Below are 19,944 nucleotides of genomic sequence, written 5' to 3' on the forward strand. Positions count from 1 at the left end.
GGATCAGGTTACATGATGGCATTCATCCTTCTAAACCCACACAAAATCTCATGTTTTTATCCCTTTTGGATACCATTACAACAGGAGACACCCAGGAGCTTTTTGATGTAGTAATCACTCCCATGTCTAGCATGCTCTCCATCTCCTCCTGAATTGGTCTTTGCATTTCTCCTTTAGCACGGTATCGTCCTGTAATTTTAATGGAATGCACTATTTTGGTAGTTAAACCTGGCAGCTTGGAAAATACCCACCTGTGGTATTTCAAGGGTCAACATCTCCTGCTTTTGGGTTGTGTCCAATTTCCCCCTCCCCCAAATCTCAGTGCTCTCCAGAGGGGTTTGTTCCTTACTCTCCCTGACCAAATTAATTAAAGAGGAAGTAAATGTTCCCTCACCAGCACAACAAATCATATTCATTGCCATTTTTCTGTCTTTAGACTTTTGACTCTTTTCAAGTTTCTGATGCATTAATTCCACCATAGTCTTTAAAAAGTCTTTAAAATGAGTGACATGGTCCCCCACAGGCTCTTCTGTACAACCCTCCCTTGAGTCTGAAATTAAACCTAGGGGTCCCCTCACCTGAATCCCATAAAAGAGATCAAAGGAAGCAAACACTGTAGACTATTGGAGTATATGCCTGTAAGTGAATAATAAAGAAGGGAGTAACATATCCCACTCATTCCCTCATCAAGTAACGTACAGTCTCAGGATAGACTTTAATTTTCCATTGAATCTTTCTACCAGACCACTGGTTTCTGGATGACAGGGGAAGGCTTTTATAAAGCTTACTCCACACAACTCCCATAACTGTTTGAAAACTACAGACATGACATTTGGACCTTTGCCTGACAAAATTTCTCTGAGAAAACCAACTCTGTTAAAAAGGTAATTAGGGCAGTAGCCATGGTTTCAGCTTCTATGTTAGATAGAGCTGTGGCTGAAAGGTACTTGCTGGCAAAATCCACTACAATCAGTATATATATTTCCATTTCTGGAAGGTCTGGGTAGGGGTCCCACAATATCTACAAATACTCTGGCAAACACCACCTTAATAATAGGCAAAGATCAAGTCAGATGTCTTGCAGTGTCCCTTTAACCTCTAATTCTTTTGAAATAAAACATAAATCTTGCAGTAATCTTTCACCATCTCAAAAATGTGAGTTCAATAGAAATTCCGTTTTAGCCTATCACAAGGTTCTCTCCACTCCTAAGTGTCAAGCAAAGGGACAATCATGAGCTACCTTCAGCAACTCCATCCTGTACTCAACAAGCACCAGTACCCGCTTGTCAATTTTTCCCTATGGGAGCCTCCTTGTACAACAAGCCTCTATCTAGAAAAAGTCTGCCCTTTTCTTCCACAGATGGGGTATTATTCTGAGCCTTATCCCTCTCCTTGTCGAGGGAAGGATCACAAGAAATTCCTTGTGAGTCTCATTTATGTTAAGAGCAGGCTCTGGCAAAACAATGGGATCTCCAAACCCCTCCTCGGGGACAATCTGTTACTTTCAGCTGACAAAGGACTGGGGGCATTTTCACCCCCCTCAAAGCCCTCCCTGCTGTCCAAGACAAGTCAGGCAAGCCATACTCCTTCTGACTGCGAGTTATGATATTAACCTGCTTAGACATGACTAAAATATCATTACAAATTAAAACATCAGTGGGAAGTAGATTTCCAATATTAACAACATCTCCTTTCAAATTCTTGCACCCACGGTAGACCTTGGCCAATGGTACAGTTATAGGGAATTCAGCCAAAGCCAATTAAACTTTTACCAGAAGTCTGTCATCCTCCCTTATCAAACTTTCCTTGACCAAAATGAATTGGGACACTAGGTCCCTCCAGAGTCCAGCCCTTACAAACTATGCCATTTACCGTAGCCAATTCAATCAGGGTGGAATGTGGCCCATTTCCAACAGTTGACAAGAAGGTGTGAGTATCAACAATTACTTTTTGTAGTGACCCAGCTGCTCCCAGTCTTTATTCAGGCCTAATTTGATGGTGTCAAGTTTCCAATTAATTCCAGTTCTGCAGTTTCTCGTTGAAGTCTGTTTTTGAAGTTTTTTTGTTGAAGAATGGCCACTTTTAAGTCTGTTATTGAGTGTCCAGGGAGACTGAAGTGCTTTCCTACTGGTTTTTGAATGTTACAGTTCTTGATATCTGATTTGTGTCCATTTATTCTTTTGCGTAGAGACTGTCCAGTTTGGCCAATGTACATGGCAGAGGGGCATTGCTGGCACATGATGGCATATATCACATTGGTAGATGTGCAGGTGAACGAACCCCTGATGGTGTGGCTGATGTGGTTAGTTCCTATGATAGTGTCCCTTGAATAGATATGCAAATAGAGTTGGCAATGGGGTTTGTTGCAGGAATTGGCTCCTGGGTTAGTGCTTCTGTTGTGTGGTGTGTAGTTGCTGGTGAATATTTGCTTCAGGTTGGGGGGCTGTCTGTAAGTGAGGACTGGCCTGTCTCCCAAGGTCTGTGAGAGTGAGGGATCGTCCTTCAGGACAGGTTGTAGATCCTTGATGATGCACTGGAGAGGTTTTAGTTGGGGCTGATGGCTAGTGGTGTTTTATTACTTTCTTTGTTGGGCCTGTCCTGTAGTAGGTGACTTCTGGGTACTCTTCGGGCTCTGTCAATCTGTTTCTTCACTTCCCCAGGTGGGTATTGTAGTTTTAAGAACGCTTGATAGAAATCTAGTAGCTGTTTGTCTCTGTCTGAGGGATTGGAGCAAATGTGGTTGTATCTTAGGGCTTGGCTGTAGACAATGGATCGTGTGATGTGGTCTGGATGAAAGCTGGAGGCATGTAGGTAAGTATAGCGGTCATTAGGTTTCCGGTATAGCATGGTGTTTATGTGACCATCGCTTATTTGCACTGTAGTGTCCAGGAAGTGGATCTCTTGTGTGGACTGGTCCAGGCTGAGGTTGATGGTGGGGTGGAAATTGTTGAAATCCTGGTGGAATTCCTCAAGGGCCTCCTTCCCATGGGTCCAGATGATGAAGATGTCATCAATGTAGCACAAGTAGAGTAGGGGCACTAGGGGCAGGGCCGGTTCTTCCACTAGGTGACCCTAGGCGGTCGCCTAGGGCAGCAGGATTTGGGGGGCAGCATTTTGCCGCCCTCGGTGGAAATTCGGTGGCGGGGGGTCCTTCTGCTCCGGGTCTTCGGTGGAAATTCGGCAGTGGGTCCTTCACTCGCTCCGGGACCCGCTGCCGAAGTGCCCCGAAGATGCAGAGCGGAAGGACCCCCACCGCCGAATGCTCAGAGGAGGAGCGCTGCCGCCTAGGGTGGCAAAAACCCTGGCGCTGCTCCTGGCTAGGGGACAAGAGCTGAGGAAGCGCTGTTCTAAGTCAGCCATAAAAATGTTGGCATGCTGTGGAGCCATGCGGGTACCCATAGCAGTGCCACTGACTTGAAGGTATAAATCATCCCCAAATCTGAAATAGTTGTGGGTGAGGACAAAGTCACAAAGCTCAGCCACCAGGTCTGCCATGACATTATCGGGGATACTGTTCCTCATGGTTTGTAGTCCATCTTTGTGTGGAATGTTGCTGTAGAGAGATTCTACATCGGGGTGGGCAAACTTTTTGGCCCAAGGGCCACATCGGGGTTGCGAAACTGTATAAAGGGCCATGTAGGGAAGGCTGTGCCTCCCCAAACATCCTGGTCCCCACCCCCTATCTGCCCCCTCCCACTTCCCACCCCCTGACTGCCCCCCTCAGAGCTCCCAACCCATCCAACCCCCCCTGCTCCTTGTCCCCTGACTGCCCCCTCCTGGGACCCCTGCCCCCTATCCAACCCCCCTGCTCCCTGTCCCCTGACTGCCCTCCCGACCCCTATCCACATCACACCCCCAGACAGGACTCCCACTCCCAACCCTCCCTGTTCCCCATCCCCTGACTGCCCCCCCCCCCGAACCTCTGCCCCATCCAACCACCCCCTCCTCCCTGACTGCCCTCCAGGACCCTCCGCTCCATTAACCAACCCCCCCACTCCCCGCCTCCTTACCAGCAGCAGGAGCTCTCAGCCACGACACCCGGCCAGAGCCAGCTGCGGTCCCCACGCTGCCCAGCGGGAGCGGTGGGCCAGAGTGCGGCCCGTGCGGTGGCATGGCTGTGGGAGAGGGGGGACAGTGGGGGAGAGGCCGGGGACTAGGCTCCCCGGCCGGGAGCTCAGGGGCCGGGAAGGATGGTCCCGTGGACTAGATCGGGCCCACAGGCCATAGTTTCCCATGTCTGTTCTACATCCATAGTGGCTAGGATGGTAATTTTCCCTCTGTTGATATTCACACCTTCTGGTCAACTGTTGGAAATGGGCCACATCCACCCTGATTGAATTGGCCTCCTTAGCACTACAAAAAATAATTTTCCCTCTGTTGATATTTGCCCCTTCTTGTCAACTGTTGGGAATGGGCCACATATACCCTGATTGAATTGGCCTCGTTAGCACTGACCCCCCACTTGGTAAGGCAACTGCCATCTTTTCATGTGCTGTATACTTATACCTGCCTACTGTATTTTTCACTCCATGCATCTGATGAAGTGGGTTATAGCCCACAAAAGCTTACGCCCAAATAAATGTGTTAGTCTCTAAGGTGCCACAAGTACTCCTCGCTGTTAATCCTAATATAGTTTGCTAGGATTTCCTCCTGCTCCAGTCCTGCCCCTGGAGCAATGGTACTGGCATTCACTGGAGCATGTGGGGGAGTAGATCATGGTGTTACTTTAAGCCTCAGGCAATTCAGTTTTATATGATCGAGCTGTTTAGAGAGAAGATGAGTGAGAGGGGACATGATAAAAGCATATAACATAATGAATGATACAGAGGAAGGTCAGTGAAATACTCTGGTTTCCCATTTCTCCTCATATAAGAATTAGGGGGTGTCATAACTATAAAGGGAAGGGTGACAGCCATACTGTGTACAGTACTAAAGTCCCTCCTGGTCAGAGACTCTAAAATCCTTTTACCTGTAAAGGGTTAAGAAGCTCGGGTAACCTGGCTGACACCTGACCCAGAGGACCAATAAGGGGACAAGATACTTTCAAATCTTGGGGGGGGAAAGGCTTTTGTGTGTGTCCTTTGTTTAAGGGGTTGTTCGCTCTTGGGACTGAGAGGGACCAGACATCAATCCAGATTCTCCCCATCTTTCTAAACAAGTCTCTCTTATTTCAAAATTGTAAGTAAAAGCCAGGCAAGGCGTCTTAGATTTACTTTGTTTTCTCAACTTGTAAATGTACCTTTTACTAAAGTGCTTATCTTGTTTGCTATACTTTGAACCTAAGACAGAGGGGATTCCTCTGAGCTCTTTAAGTTTGATTACCCTGTAAAGTTATTTTCCATACTGATTTTGCAGAGATGATTTTTACCTTTTGCTTTAATTAAAAGCCTTCTTTTTAAAAACCTGATTGATTTCTCCTTGTTTTAAGATCCAAAGGGGGTTTGGATCTGTATTCACCAGGAGTTGGTGAAAGGAAGGAGGGGGGAAGAGTCAATTTCTCCTTGTTTTAAGATCCAAAGGGGGTTTGGATCTGTATTCACCAGGAGTTGGTGAAAGGAAGGAGGGGGGAAGGGTCAATCTCTCCTTGTTTAAGATCCAAGCAGTTTGGATCTGTATTCACCAGGGAATTGGTGAAAGGTTTCTCAAGGCTTCCCAGGGAGGGAATCCATCGAGAATGGTGGCAGCGGGACCAGAGCTAAGCTGGTAGATAAGCTTAGCAGTTTTCATGCAGGCCCCTACATTTGTACCCTAAAGTTCAAAGTAGGGATACAGCCTTGACATGGTGGCACAGCGGTGGGATCGTTTTAAACCCAAAAGCCAGTAAGAGATTTTTTTTTCCTTCTAGCTGCTTGGAAAGCAGAGCTGAAGGTAGATGCATATCTTATCTCTCCTTGCCTGAAGGCAGAGGTGTTAAGTTTTTTTTAACAAGGTCCTTTGTTAAGAGAACGGTTCAATAAGTGAGCAAACTTTGATCTAGTAAAGGTAATTTACAAGGTGAATTGTTTTTTTTTTTTCTTTTTACATCCTCGGGAGTAGCTTGTTAGAAAGTCTCTGTTAACTCAGCAGCACTCAGCAGGAGCCTGAGCTAAGTACATCCCAGTTTCAGTCAACTGCAGAGGGGTGTGACCCAGCACAAGAAAACCAGGAAAATGACTACCAAAGAAGAAAAAGCTAAAGAGGAGGCCCACAAGAGAGCTATGGAGCTGAAAGAAAAAGAGATAGAGCTGAGAGACAGAGAAGAGAAAGCCAAAGAGGGGGCCCACAAGAGAGAGATGGAGCTGAGAGACAGAGAAGAGAAAGCCAAAGAGGAGGCCCACAAGAGAGAAATGGAGCTGGAAAAAGCCAAACAGGAGGCCCATAAAAGAGAGATGGAGCTGAGAGAAAGAGAAGAAAAAGCCAAACAGGAGGCCCATAAAAGAGAGATGGAGCTGAAAGAAAAAGAGATGGAACTGGAAGCAGCAAGGACTAGGCAGGGTGCATCAGACCATCCTAACAACTCCTCTCCAGGTACCACTTCCCATCCCAGGAAATTCCCCACCTACAAGGCAGGCGATGATACTGAGGCCTTCTTAGAAAATTTTGAAAGGGCCTGCCTTGGATACGACATCCCTCCAACCCAGTACATGGTAGAGCTGAGGCCGCAGCTCAGTGGACCCTTAGCAGAGGTGGCGGCTGAAATGCCTAAGGAACACATGAACAGTTATGAACTTTTTAAAAACAAGGCCAGAATCAGAATGGGGCTAACACCTGAGCATGCCCGTCGGCGGTTCAGAGCCCTAAGGTGGAAACCTGATGTGTCATTTACCCGACATGCCTACCACATTGGGAAAAATTGGGATGCCTGGATATCAGGAGCAAATGTTAAATCTACGGAAGAGTTGCCCTTCCTATTGCAAATGGAGCAGTTTTTAGAGGGTGTTCCTGAGGAAATAGAAAGGTACATCCTAGATGGGAAGCCCAAAACTGTAACCGAGGCGGGGGAGATTGGAGCCAAATGGGTGGAGGTGACAGAAAAGAAAAAAGCTAGTAGCAGTTGGAGCGAATATCAGAAGGGGCAAACCGAAACAAAACCTTATCACCGGGGACAACCCAAGGCCCCACCCACATCCCAAGGGAAACCCCAGACACCTTCTCACCCCACCACACCAGTCTCCATCAACCAACATCGCCCCGGTGATACCTTAGCAGGGCGATGTTTTAAATGTAATGAACTGGGGCACATAAAGGCTCACTGCCCCAAGAACCCCAACCGATTACAGTTCATTACACCCCAATCACACCAAAGAACCCCAGACCCAGATGCCTCTCTCATACCCTCGGAGCGAAGGGAAACCTTGAGAGTGGGCGGAAAGAAGGTTATCGCTTGGAGGGACACTGGGGCACAAGTGTCAACTATTCACCAATCCCTAGTGGACCCCAAACTCATCAACCCGGAGGCTACAGTGACAATTCAACCCTTCGTGTCACAGTCTGTAACCTTGCCTACAGCCCAGTTGCATGTCCAGTACAAGGGCTGGGCAGGAATGTGGACTTTTGCAGTCTATGACAATTATCCCATCCCCATGCTGCTGGGGGAAGACTTGGCCAACCATGTGAAGCTAGCCAAGAGGGTGGGAATAGTCACCCGCAGCCAGGCTAAGCAAGCTTCCACCCCCATCCCTGTTCCTGAGCCGTCCACCAGGACCCCGTCTGTGTTACCGGAGACCCAACCACAGGTGGTGGAACCGGATCCCCTGCCAACGACTGCAACAGCCGTAGTGGATCCAATCCCAGAGACCCAGCCAAAGCCAGTCCCAGAACCGGAACTGGCAACGCACCCAGCACCAGAACCATTGCCAACACTGAGTCCAGCGCTTGCAAGCCCGTCTACAACTCCAATGCCAGAGGGCACCAGCGAGTCTGAACTGGTGGAAGCAGCAGATAACCCTACCCAAGAGGCTCAGCCAGAGCCTGAAATACCACATAGTGCACCAGCGGACAGCGGTTCACAGTCAATGGAAACAGCCCCAGCACCTGCATCGCTTCCAGAGGGACCAAGCCCCAGTCCACAGTCCAAGGAGGAACTGATGTCTCCAGCATCAAGGGAACAGTTCCAGGCCGAGCAGGAAGCAGATGACAGCCTTCAAAAAGCTTGGGAGGCGGCGCGGAGCACCCCACCGCCTCTCAGCTCTTCTAACCGATCCCGGTTTGTTGTAGAAAAAGGACTTTTATACAAGGAGACTCTTTCTGGTGGGCACCAGGAAGACTGGCATCCTCAAAGACAGTTGGTAGTTCCCACTAAGTATCGGGTAAAGCTCTTGAGCTTAGCCCATGATCATCCCAGTGGCCATTCTGGGGTGAACAGAACCAAAGACCGGTTGGGGAAGTCCTTCCACTGGGAGGGAATGGGCAAGGACGTTGCTAATTATGTCCGGTCTTGTGAGGTGTGCCAACGAGTGGGAAAGCCCCAAGACCAGGTTAAAGCCCCTCTCCAGCCACTACCCATAATTGAGGTCCCATTTCAGCGAGTAGCTGTGGATATTCTGGGTCCTTTCCCAAAGAAGACACCCAGAGGAAAGCAGTACGTACTGACTTTCATGGATTTTGCTACCCGATGGCCAGAAGCTGTACCCTTAAGCAACACCAAGACTAAAAGTGTGTGCCAGGCATTAGCAGACATTTTTGCCAGGGTAGGGTGGCCCTCCGACATACTTACAGATTCGGGAACTAATTTCCTGGCAGGGAACATGAAAAACCTGTGGAAAGCTCATGGGGTGAATCACTTGGTTGCCACCCCTCATCACCATCAAACCAATGGTCTGGTGGAGAGGTTTAATGGAACTTTGGGGGCCATGATACGTAAATTCGTAAATGAACACTCCAATGATTGGGACCTAGTGTTGCAGCAGTTGCTTTTTGCCTACAGGGCTGTACCACATCCCAGTTTAGGGTTTTCACCATTTGAACTTGTGTATGGCCGCGAGGTTAAGGGGCCATTACAGTTGGTGAAGCAGCAATGGGAGGGGTTTACGCCTTCTCCAGGAACTAACATTCTAGACTTTGTAAGCAACCTACAAAACACCCTCCGACACTCTTTAGCCCTTGCTAAAGAAAACCTAAAGGATGCTCAGGAAGAGCAAAAGGCCTGGTATGATAAACATTCCAGAGAACGGTCCTTCAAAGTAGGAGACCAAGTCATGGTCTTAAAGGCGCTCCAGGCCAATAAAATGGAAGTGTCGTGGGAAGGACCATTCACGGTCCAGGAGCGCCTAGGAGCTGTTAACTATCTCATAGCCTCCCCCACCTCCAACATAAAGCCTAAGGTATACCATGTTAATTCTCTTAAGCCCTTTTATTCTAGAGAATTAAACGTTTGCCAGTTTACAGCCCAGGAAACTGATGACGCGGAGTGGCCTGCAGGTGTCTACTATGAAGGAAAAAGGAATGGTGGCGTGGAAGAGGTGAACCTCTCCACGACCCTGGGACGTCTGCAGCGACAGCAGATAAAGGAGCTGTGCACAAGCTTTGCACCGATTTTCTCAGCCACTCCAGGACGGACCGAACGGGCATACCACTCCATTGACACAGGTAATGCTCACCCAATTAGAACCCCACCCTACCGGGAGTCACCTCATGCCCAAGCGGCTATACAAAGGGAGATCCAGGACATGCTACAGATGGGTATAATCCGCCCCTCTACCAGTGCATGGGCATCTCCAGTGGTTCTAGTTCCCAAACCAGATGGGGAAATATGCTTTTGCGTGGACTACCGTAAGCTAAATGCTGTAACTCGTCCTGACAACTATCCAATGCCACGCACAGATGAGCTATTGGAAAAATTGGGACATGCCCAATTCATCTCTACTTTAGACTTAACCAAAGGGTACTGGCAAGTACCACTAGATGAACCCGCTAAGGAAAGGTCAGCCTTCGTCACCCAGGCAGGGGTGTATGAATTCAATGTACTCCCTTTCGGGTTGCGAAATGCACCCGCCACCTTCCAAAGACTTGTAGATGGTCTCCTAGCAGGATTGGGAGAATCTGCAGTTGCCTACCTCGATGATGTGGCCATTTTTTCTGATTCATGGACAGAACACCTGGAGCACCTGAAAAAAGTCTTCGAGCGCATCCGGCAGGCAGGACTAACTGTTAAGGCTAAAAAGTGTCAAATAGGCCAAAACAGAGTGACGTACCTGGGGCACCAGGTGGGTCAAGGAACTATAAATCCCCTACAGGCCAAAGTGGATGCTATCCAAAAGTGGCCGGTTCCAAAGTCAAAGAAACAGGTCCAATCCTTCTTAGGCTTGGCCGGATATTATAGGCGATTTGTACCACACTACAGCCAAATCGCCGCCCCGCTGACAGACCTAACCAGAAAGAAACAGCCAAATGCAGTTCAGTGGACTGATAAGTGTCAAAAGGCCTTTAACCAGCTTAAGGCAACACTCATGTCTGACCCTGTGCTAAGGGCCCCAGACTTTGACAAACCGTTCCTAGTAACCACAGATGCTTCCGAGCGAGGCGTGGGAGCAGTTTTAATGCAGGAAGGACCGGATCAAGAATTCCATCCTGTCGTGTTTCTCAGCAAGAAACTGTCTGAGAGGGAAAGCCACTGGTCAATCAGCGAAAAGGAATGCTACGCCATTGTGTACGCGCTGGAAAAGCTACGCCCATATGTTTGGGGACGGCGGTTCCAACTACAAACAGACCATGCTGCGCTACAGTGGCTTCATACCGCCAAGGGAAATAACAAAAAACTTCTTCGGTGGAGTTTAGCTCTCCAAGATTTTGATTTTGAAATACAACACATTTCGGGAGCTTCTAACAAAGTGGCTGATGCACTCTCCCGGGAAAGTTTCCCAGAGTTAACTGGTTAACAATTGTTCTTGTAATGAAACATATTGTTAGTTTTTATATAATCAGTAGTATGTCTAAAGGTACATGTGTCTTGTTAACTCTGTTTTCTCCTAGAACTCCAGGAAGAAATCACAGCCAGTGTGGAACCGAACGTCCAACACTATCTGTGATTTGGGGGGCGTGTCATAACTATAAAGGGAAGGGTGACAGCCATACTGTGTACAGTACTAAAGTCCCTCCTGGTCAGAGACTCTAAAATCCTTTTACCTGTAAAGGGTTAAGAAGCTCGGGTAACCTGGCTGACACCTGACCCAGAGGACCAATAAGGGGACAAGATACTTTCAAATCTTGGGGGGGGAAAGGCTTTTGTGTGTGTCCTTTGTTTAAGGGGTTGTTCGCTCTTGGGACTGAGAGGGACCAGACATCAATCCAGATTCTCCCCATCTTTCTAAACAAGTCTCTCTTATTTCAAAATTGTAAGTAAAAGCCAGGCAAGGCGTCTTAGATTTACTTTGTTTTCTCAACTTGTAAATGTACCTTTTACTAAAGTGCTTATCTTGTTTGCTATACTTTGAACCTAAGACAGAGGGGATTCCTCTGAGCTCTTTAAGTTTGATTACCCTGTAAAGTTATTTTCCATACTGATTTTGCAGAGATGATTTTTACCTTTTGCTTTAATTAAAAGCCTTCTTTTTAAAAACCTGATTGATTTCTCCTTGTTTTAAGATCCAAAGGGGGTTTGGATCTGTATTCACCAGGAGTTGGTGAAAGGAAGGAGGGGGGAAGAGTCAATTTCTCCTTGTTTTAAGATCCAAAGGGGGTTTGGATCTGTATTCACCAGGAGTTGGTGAAAGGAAGGAGGGGGGAAGGGTCAATCTCTCCTTGTTTAAGATCCAAGCAGTTTGGATCTGTATTCACCAGGGAATTGGTGAAAGGTTTCTCAAGGCTTCCCAGGGAGGGAATCCATCGAGAATGGTGGCAGCGGGACCAGAGCTAAGCTGGTAGATAAGCTTAGCAGTTTTCATGCAGGCCCCTACATTTGTACCCTAAAGTTCAAAGTAGGGATACAGCCTTGACAGGGGGGCATTCAACAAAATTGAGGAGGAACTAATTGTAAACTAAAAAAAGGAAGCATATTTTGCACCATGATCTATCCACCTATGGAACTCTCTGCCAGGACACATTACAAGAGCCAGAGTTTACTGGGACACAAAAAAGGATTAGATGTCATCTAGATAATTTTAAAGTAACTTTTAGATATAATAAAATTCAACAAAAGGGATATCAAACCTAATGTTTCTGGACATAAGCCAACTGCTAAATGCCAGGGGTTAGCACTGAGTTTCACGTATAATCAGGTTATCCCATAATTCTCCATTTTGGATATCCCTGAACCTTCCTCAGAAGCATCCCTAACTGGTAACCGTCAGACACAAGATACCAAACTGAAGGGCAATTGTTCTGATACAGCATACATATCACTACCATTTCATTCCCAAAAATAAACTACCGCCGCATTTAAAATATAGAAACTGTCCTCATAAACTTTATAAACATCTCTTCTAAAGCAATACAATCGGGTTTAATTTATTTCTATTACATTTTCATGGAAAACAATTCTGTCAACCCACATTAAGATCTCAAAATAGTTGAATACGTAATAAATATAGAACAGATTCATGAAACTCACCTGGCCAGATGAATTTGGTGCCAGCTCCTGTTCCTTCACTGTCCCACTTTTCTCTGCACAGTTAGGGAAGTTGGGGCTGAAAACCATGAGGTCATTTTTGGCAGTGCCTTGCCCTACACACAAGTTCCGGCTCTGGCGCTGGGAATAGGACCAACTCCCCACTTCGCTCGAGCACACCACGGTGGCTTTCCCAGGCCCGCACATCACTTCCGGACCCGGGTGGCATCTCAGGCCAACGTACACGACAATCACCAGCACAAACAGCCCGGACACCGAGCAAATGGCGATCATTAAAGACACATTCATGTCAACCAAGGGCCCTTCGCTCCTGCCCCTTTGCCTCGAGTCCCATTTCACAGCCTGGGGACTCTCCACCAGGGACAGGCTGACAGTGGCTGTCGCTGACAGCGCCGGATCCCCATGGTCCTTCACCAGGATCACGAGTCTCTGGCTGGGGCCGTCCGCCTCCTCCAAGGCCCGCGTGGTGCTGATCTCCCCGCTGTACACACCCACCCGGAAAGGTCCCGCAGCCCTGGGCTCCTGCACTTCGTAGCGAAGCCACGCGTTGTAGCCGGAATCCGCATCCACCGCTCGGATCTTGCCCACCACGTGCCCTGCGCCGGCCGACAGCGGAACCAGCTCGGGCCCTGGCGAGCCGCGGCCGGAGCCAGCCGGGGACACTGCGGGCGCGTTGTCATTTTCATCCAGGACAAAGAGCTGCACAGTCACGTTCCCGCACAACGACGGGAACCCGGCGTCCCTCGCGCTCACCTGGAACTGCAGCACTTGCAGCTCCTCGTAGTCAAAGGGCTGCAGGGCATAGATGTGCCCGCTCTCCGAGTGCACCGAGATGTAGCTGGACAGGGGCTGCTCTCCCACACTCCGCTCCACCACCGAGTAGCTCACAAAGGCGTTTTCCCTCAGGTCCGGGTCCGAGGCCGACACGGTGAAGAGATGGGCCCCGGGCGGGTTGTTTTCCTTCACAAACACCGTGTAAACGGGCTGAGGGAAAGCGGGGGCGTTATCGTTCACATCCGCGATCGGCACCAAAATGCTGCTGCTGGCCGAGAGAGACGGGGCCCCTTCGTCTCTGGCTGTCACCAGGATCTTATATTCAGACACTCGCTCCCGATCCACGGCCTCCGCCAGCACCAGCGAGTGATAATTCTTAAAGGTGGAGACGAGCTGAAAGGGCAGGTTCGGGGGGATGGAGCAGGTGACTTTGCCGTTGTCTCCCGAGTCCCGGTCAGAGACGCTAATAAGAGCCACCACTGTCCCCGGGGGAGCGTCCTCCGGCACCGGCAGAGAAAGGGAAGTCACGGCCAGCTCAGGGATGTTATCGTTAACGTCTAACACTTCTATGAAAACATTGCAGTGCCCGGATAATGGGACATTACCTTTGTCAGTGGCCTCTACTCGAACTTCGTGTAATTTAGTGTTTTCGAAATCCAGTTCTCCATTTACACTGATTTCTCCAGTATTTGAATCTATTCTAAATGTGGCACTTACATTGGGTTGAGTAACACCGCGAAGTGTATATAAAATATCCTTATTAATTCCCTCATCTAAGTCGGTTGCGTTCACTTTCATTACCATTGTTCCATTAGCTGCATTTTCTAACAATCGAACCTTATAACTAGACTGATTAAAAGAAGGGGCGTTGTCATTCACATCCAGCACAGTGATCAGCAGCTGAACTGTGCCGGTGAGCTCCGGTTTGCCACCGTCAGTGGCTGAGAGTAATAAATGATGCGCAGGGGTTTCCTCTCTGTCCAGTGATTGCTTTAAAACAAGGACTAAAGATTTACTTTGCTCTTCATTAGTTTGCACCTTTATGGTGAAATATTCGCTTGGGCTGAGTTTATAGGTTAGCAGAGAGTTTGTACCAATATCTGCGTCAGACGCGCCCTCTAGTGGGAAACGCGAACCTGGAAGAGTTAGTGATTCTGCTATACTCAGGTTTTGCTCATTTACGGAAAAAGCAGGAGCATTGTCATTTATATCCTGTATCTTCACTTCCACGTGAAATATCCTCAGGGGTTTGTCCACTATCACCTCCAGGTCAATGGCGCACAGGGGGCTCTGGCCGCACAGCTCTTCCCTGTCTATTCGCGAATTAACAAACAAAACGCCGTTCTGCACATTTACCTCAAAATAGTCTCTCCTACCTTTGGAGACCATCCGGAACATCCGAGACACCAGCTCCGCCACCTCCAGCCCCAGGTCCTGGGCCAGGCGGCCCACAAAGGTGCCGTGTTTGGATTCCTCCGGCACGGAATAACGGACCTGGCCGCTGCCCACCTCCCAGGCCGTGTGTAACAGAACCAACCGCAGCAGCTGCCTGGTTACCAGGGAGTCTCGCCGGAGAAGAGCCATAGCGAATGCGGAGAGTGCAGGCTAACAAATAAAATCCCGTTTTTTGCCAGAAAATAAATATGTTTTAATATATCCTGCCACGTCTCTGCAAAGGTTTAATTCGAGCCGTATCAGGCAATGCTGGCCAATCTCTGATTTGCTGCAGATGTTATTATGAGTACGGTGGGAGGAGCTGTATTTTCCCCTTTCTATGAAAACGTATTTTCAGTCTACAGCGACATCTTGTGATGTAAATATGAAGTCCGCTGCTAGCTATTTCTTTTCCTTAAATTTAATCATCATTCCTCCCTCTCCCTCCCCCCCCCCCATTATGGTATAAGGACTCTTTTGATCAACTGTACTTAATTATTGGCTCTAGTCTATTTTTTTGTTTAGGTTGTCCTATCATCGGAACTTAATTTCAGACGGAATAATCGTTAAAAGTCTGGAGCAGTGCCGATACTGTGGGCTGTAGTACATGACGTCTAATTTTTTTGCCATCCCCGAGTTGAGATTCTTGTAGTCTGGTATCCGCCCCCAATATTCGTGTTAGCCGAGTTAGTAATTAAATTTATGATCTCTAATACTTGTTTTCTCTTTTGTAAAGAGGAAATCACTGTATCAGCTGACTGTAAATGTATAATATGGTTTTTATACTTATCTGAATGCAGAAAGTGAAAGATGGAAAGCCTTTAAAGGTGTTCAGTAAAATAAAAAGTAATACATCATTCTTGTTCGGTTCTAAAAAAGTATACTTTCATTTGAAAACTTTCCACCTTATTTTACAAAATGCATTGGTGAGCCCCTTTACAGGCAATGACTGTACCACAGAATGGAACTAACAAGTCACAATGAACTATAATAGGCCTGCTAACTACAGCTACATGTAAGTTAGGTGTTGTGACAGTAATTGTTAGTGAAGTGAATGTGAAAACACAAGGGAAATTTTCCCTTTTGCCCAGCTGGGTGCTTGTTTTATTTTGTAAGTTGATGTATTTCTGAATAAATATCCCCATACCGTTACTTCATGCCCGGTGTTCTTATTGCAGACTTATGAATACTATACATTTTGCAAAATCTCTAGCTGTGTTTCTAAATATAAATTATTGGGTAGACATCAAGTGACTCTATATTGTGACAGATCGCTACAGCCAGAGCTCTGCTCCCCCAGCATTGCCTCGACTCTAGAAAGCAACTCAAATGCCCTCCAGAACTTTCCCTCTAGATTAGAAGATGGCTGAACTTAAAACCAGTCAACAAAAACATAGTGGAATGGCAATTCGGATCTTCTCCAGTCAGAATCCACCTGATGGCGGGCATCCTCTTACAACTCCCTACCTGAGCCCTCCACGACACAGACACATTGCAGTCCAATAGATCAAGCAGCCAGTGAATTAGTTTAATGAAAGTAATGGAAATTCTTAATGCATTGCACAATGGAAACATGAAACTTTCAGAACAGGTTGGTGCTCTTTTAGCTATCCTGAAATATATGAAACGGCAGAGAAGCCTCTCAGGAAAGGCTAGTGGGAGCTCACTTCATATTAAGAGGTGGAAAGCTTGAATACAGAAAAGCCGCAGAGTGGAAATAAAGATCAGCAAGATTCAGAGTAATTATTTAAAGGTATCTATCAAACAGGTAACCTAGAAAACAGTCAGAAACTCTATTCGGCATTTAATTAATTTACCAGAAATGGAAGGAGCCAATAACATGCTCCAGTTTATGGGCTCCCTTTTTAATGAAATCTTTATTAAGGTCACCTCAGCTGTCATTGATCTGAAAGGGTCCAGAGAATCAACCAGCCCAAAACTATTACAGGAAACTTGTTTACATTTCCAGGATAGGGAAAAGGTTCTTCATCTTGCCAGGGTCTACCACTTACACTCTAAACCAGTGCACACACCAAATGTAAAAGTACGGCATTTGATCCTGTTTTTAAAATCACAAAGGGAAAAAAACATTATTATTTCTATCTCTTAGAGGCCTAAGTCTTTCAGACTGTAAACTCCATTTTATAGTGTAAGCCAGGGGTAGGCAACCTATGGCACGTGTGCCGAAGGCAGCACACGAGCTGATTTTCAGTGGCACTCACACTGCCCAGGTCCTGGCTACCGGTCCAGGGGGCTCTGCATTTTAATTTAATTTGAAATGAAGCTTCTTAAACATTTTAAAAACCTTATTTACTTTACATAAAAAAATAGTTTAGTTATATATTATAGACTTGTAGAAAGAGACCTTCTAAAACGTTAAAATGTATTACCAGCACGCGAAACCTTAAATTAGAGTGAATAAATGAAGACTTGGCACACCACTTCTGAAAGGTTGCCGACCCCTGGTGTAAGCTGTCTGAGCCAAGGACTATCATTAATGAACTGTTTGCACAGTGCATCGCACACAAGCTTTCTCATACCCTGAAATGCTTTGGATACTTTTCAATGTTTCCTTATTTCAAAAATCAGAAGATGCCACACATTCGCTGGAATTATTGACATAACCAGAAGAAAATCTCCAGGATCTCAAGAAGCCAGCAGGTCACAGATATAGAAGGATGATTAAAACCTTTGGAAATAAGCCAGTTTATCCTTTAATAAAATCAATAACCTAAAATAATGAGTTAAAATAGAATAAAAATAAACAGTATAATGAATTAGCATTGGTTAAACTTAACACACAAGTATGTTCAAAGCAAAGACAAGAAAGAAATAGCTGAAATCAGTCTGGTTCATCTCTGTGTTAGTATTGTTAAAATAGGTATTAGAATTATAATAATGTGCTTAGTGTTTAGACTTTATTGAATGCTTGTAAGTTGCTGCAGGAATTAATCTCACTTAAAACATCCATATCCCATGTTGTAAGGTAATATTTGAACATTTACATTGTGAGCCTCTGTAATTGTATAAGTCAGGAGACAGGAGAGAAGTATTAACTAGTATGAAGTACTAGTCTCCAATAGAAGGTGTTATGTCCCACCTGACAAAAAGGCCCATTGACACCAGATGAACTATTATGGAACATCAGAGAATAAAACATTTTGTTGATTGTTCTGCTCTATCCTGCCTTTCTATGCCCCCTTCTTCTTCCCTACTCCTCCCTGTCAATGAAGAGGAAAGGTTCAAGTGAATTCCTCCAATCAGCTAAGTTTGCACTTGAAGCAGAAGGAGGGAAGGGATAAAAACCCCTCACAAGAAGGAACTGTATCTTTATGCTGCTTGGACTCTGAGGTGAAAAGGATGAGCAAAAGATCCCAAGTGCTTAGCCTGGGTTAGCCCTACTGGACATACAGAGCTTGCTTATTATAAAAGCTTCTATTATTTTTTTTGAAATTTAAGATTGGAACTCGTTTGTGTGTATATATATTTCTCTTGTTTAACCTTGTAAACAACTCTCGTTTCCTTTTCCTACATAATAAATCTTTTGATAGTTTATTATAGGATTGGCTACAAGTGTTGTCTTTGGTTTGAGATCTAAGGCGCAATTGACCTGAGGTAAGTGACTGGTCCTTTGGGACTGGGAGTAACCTGAGAATCATCTATCCCATAGGTAAGCTTCCCTTGGTGGAAAGACAGATCAGACCGTTTGTGACTCCATGTTAAGGCTGTTATAGTGCCTGAGGAGTTTACACTTGATAATTGGTTGGTTAAATCTAAGCATAGAACTCACAGCCAGTTTGAGGTTTGTGGCCTGTTTTCTAACACTGCACTGAGATTAGTAGCCACTCTCTTGAGCCACTGTAGAACAGTTTGACATATGCTATTAGAATTGAAAAATCTGTACATATAACTGGAAGCAGCTTTTCTAATCACCATTGGACCTTAAAATGTCAAGCAATGCTTTCATTTTCTCGAATGCTCAGAAGGCTTTTGACCGGGTTGTGTGGTTTTTCTTAGTTCAATGTATAACAATATTTATACCCAGCCTTAATTTTCAGTGGTATATTTCTGATCTACATGACTAATGTTATAAAGTTGGAAAGAAGAATGTACCAGGCATACCCAATGTTTCCTCTATTATTTGCTTTTATAACAGGATACATCAGAAAGTGTTGTTCTAAGCTGATGCCATTATGCTTTATTTAACACGGTCATGTAAATCTATGTGATCATCACAGTCCTTGGGCCCGGGTGTCCCTACACAGTCCTCACACCAAGGCCACCACCCAGCAGCTCACCTGACACAGTTGAGAAGGGAGCCAGTGAAGCTCTATCTTGCAAAGGCCCCACCCACAAAACTCCTTACTGGGGGAGATATCCAGCTGACCAATTGTCTGGGATGCTCTATCTAAACCAGAAAGAGGCACAGATGTTGTCTGAGGAACTAGATTAATTCCTAGCTGTCTGCTACTGTGGACCCTACCTACTTGCCTGAGCCCTGCCTTTCTGCCTGTTCCTGGTTCCTGTCATCTTTATACAAGATCCCTCTCTATTCCTCCCTTCCTGACTCATTCCAGGTCCCTACACATGACTACAGCTCTGACCTTTGACTTGGCACCTGACTCTGACCCCAGTTCTGGTTCCACGTGCCTGACTCTAACCATTAGACATGAACACTCACACTCCAGCCCCTATAATCTATCATCGAGGATGTCTGCATTCTAGATTAATTTTCTATGTTTTAGGAAACAAAATTAACTACACAAAACAGAAATACTGCTGATTGGACTCTCCCAAAATAGGATACTGCATTTACAATCTTTGGGTCTTTGGGAGGAAATTAAATACCCAGGGACACCAGTTACAGATAATATTGAAGGATTATGTAAAACTAATTTAAAAACTATTACTAAACTCCTCCATAGTGAAGCAATAATCTGGAATAAATTATATATCAGTTGATTAGGGCAGAGAACTGCTGTCCATATGAATCATTTACCCAGCAACTTTTTAAATTATACTTATCGTCTGTAAAAATCTCTAATACCTTCTTTCTGAATTTTGACCAAACAGAGTTATTATTTTTATGGACCTTTAAATACCTCCAGATAAATTATTAAACTATTTCAATTTCTTTCTGAAGAATGTTAACAGGATGATCCAATTTGAAAAGATATTGTTAGGCAGCCATT

The 19,944-nt window shown here is 46.0% G+C and overlaps 1 protein-coding gene across 1 annotated transcript; it reads right to left on the bottom strand.

Annotated features, from left to right (window-relative positions):
- Positions 1-11,994: 11,994 nt before the first annotated feature.
- Positions 11,995-14,902, bottom strand: LOC135882955 (protocadherin alpha-3-like). Its single transcript, XM_065409978.1, has 2 exons — positions 12,527-14,902; positions 11,995-12,006 (listed from the first exon to the last, which is right to left on the bottom strand). Exons 1-2 carry the CDS (start codon positions 14,900-14,902, stop codon positions 11,995-11,997), a joined length of 2,388 nt encoding a protein of 795 aa, XP_065266050.1.
- Between the last annotated feature and the right edge of the window lie 5,042 nt (positions 14,903-19,944).

Source organism: Emys orbicularis, chromosome 8 (genome assembly GCF_028017835.1).
Source record: "Emys orbicularis isolate rEmyOrb1 chromosome 8, rEmyOrb1.hap1, whole genome shotgun sequence".
Taxonomy (NCBI): domain Eukaryota; kingdom Metazoa; phylum Chordata; order Testudines; family Emydidae; genus Emys; species Emys orbicularis.

What these genes read in the sequence shown, in the direction of transcription:
- LOC135882955 (XM_065409978.1), bottom strand. Translation starts at nt 14,902, where the DNA reads ATGGCTCTTCTCCGGCGAGACTCCCTGGTAACCAGGCAGCTGCTGCGG.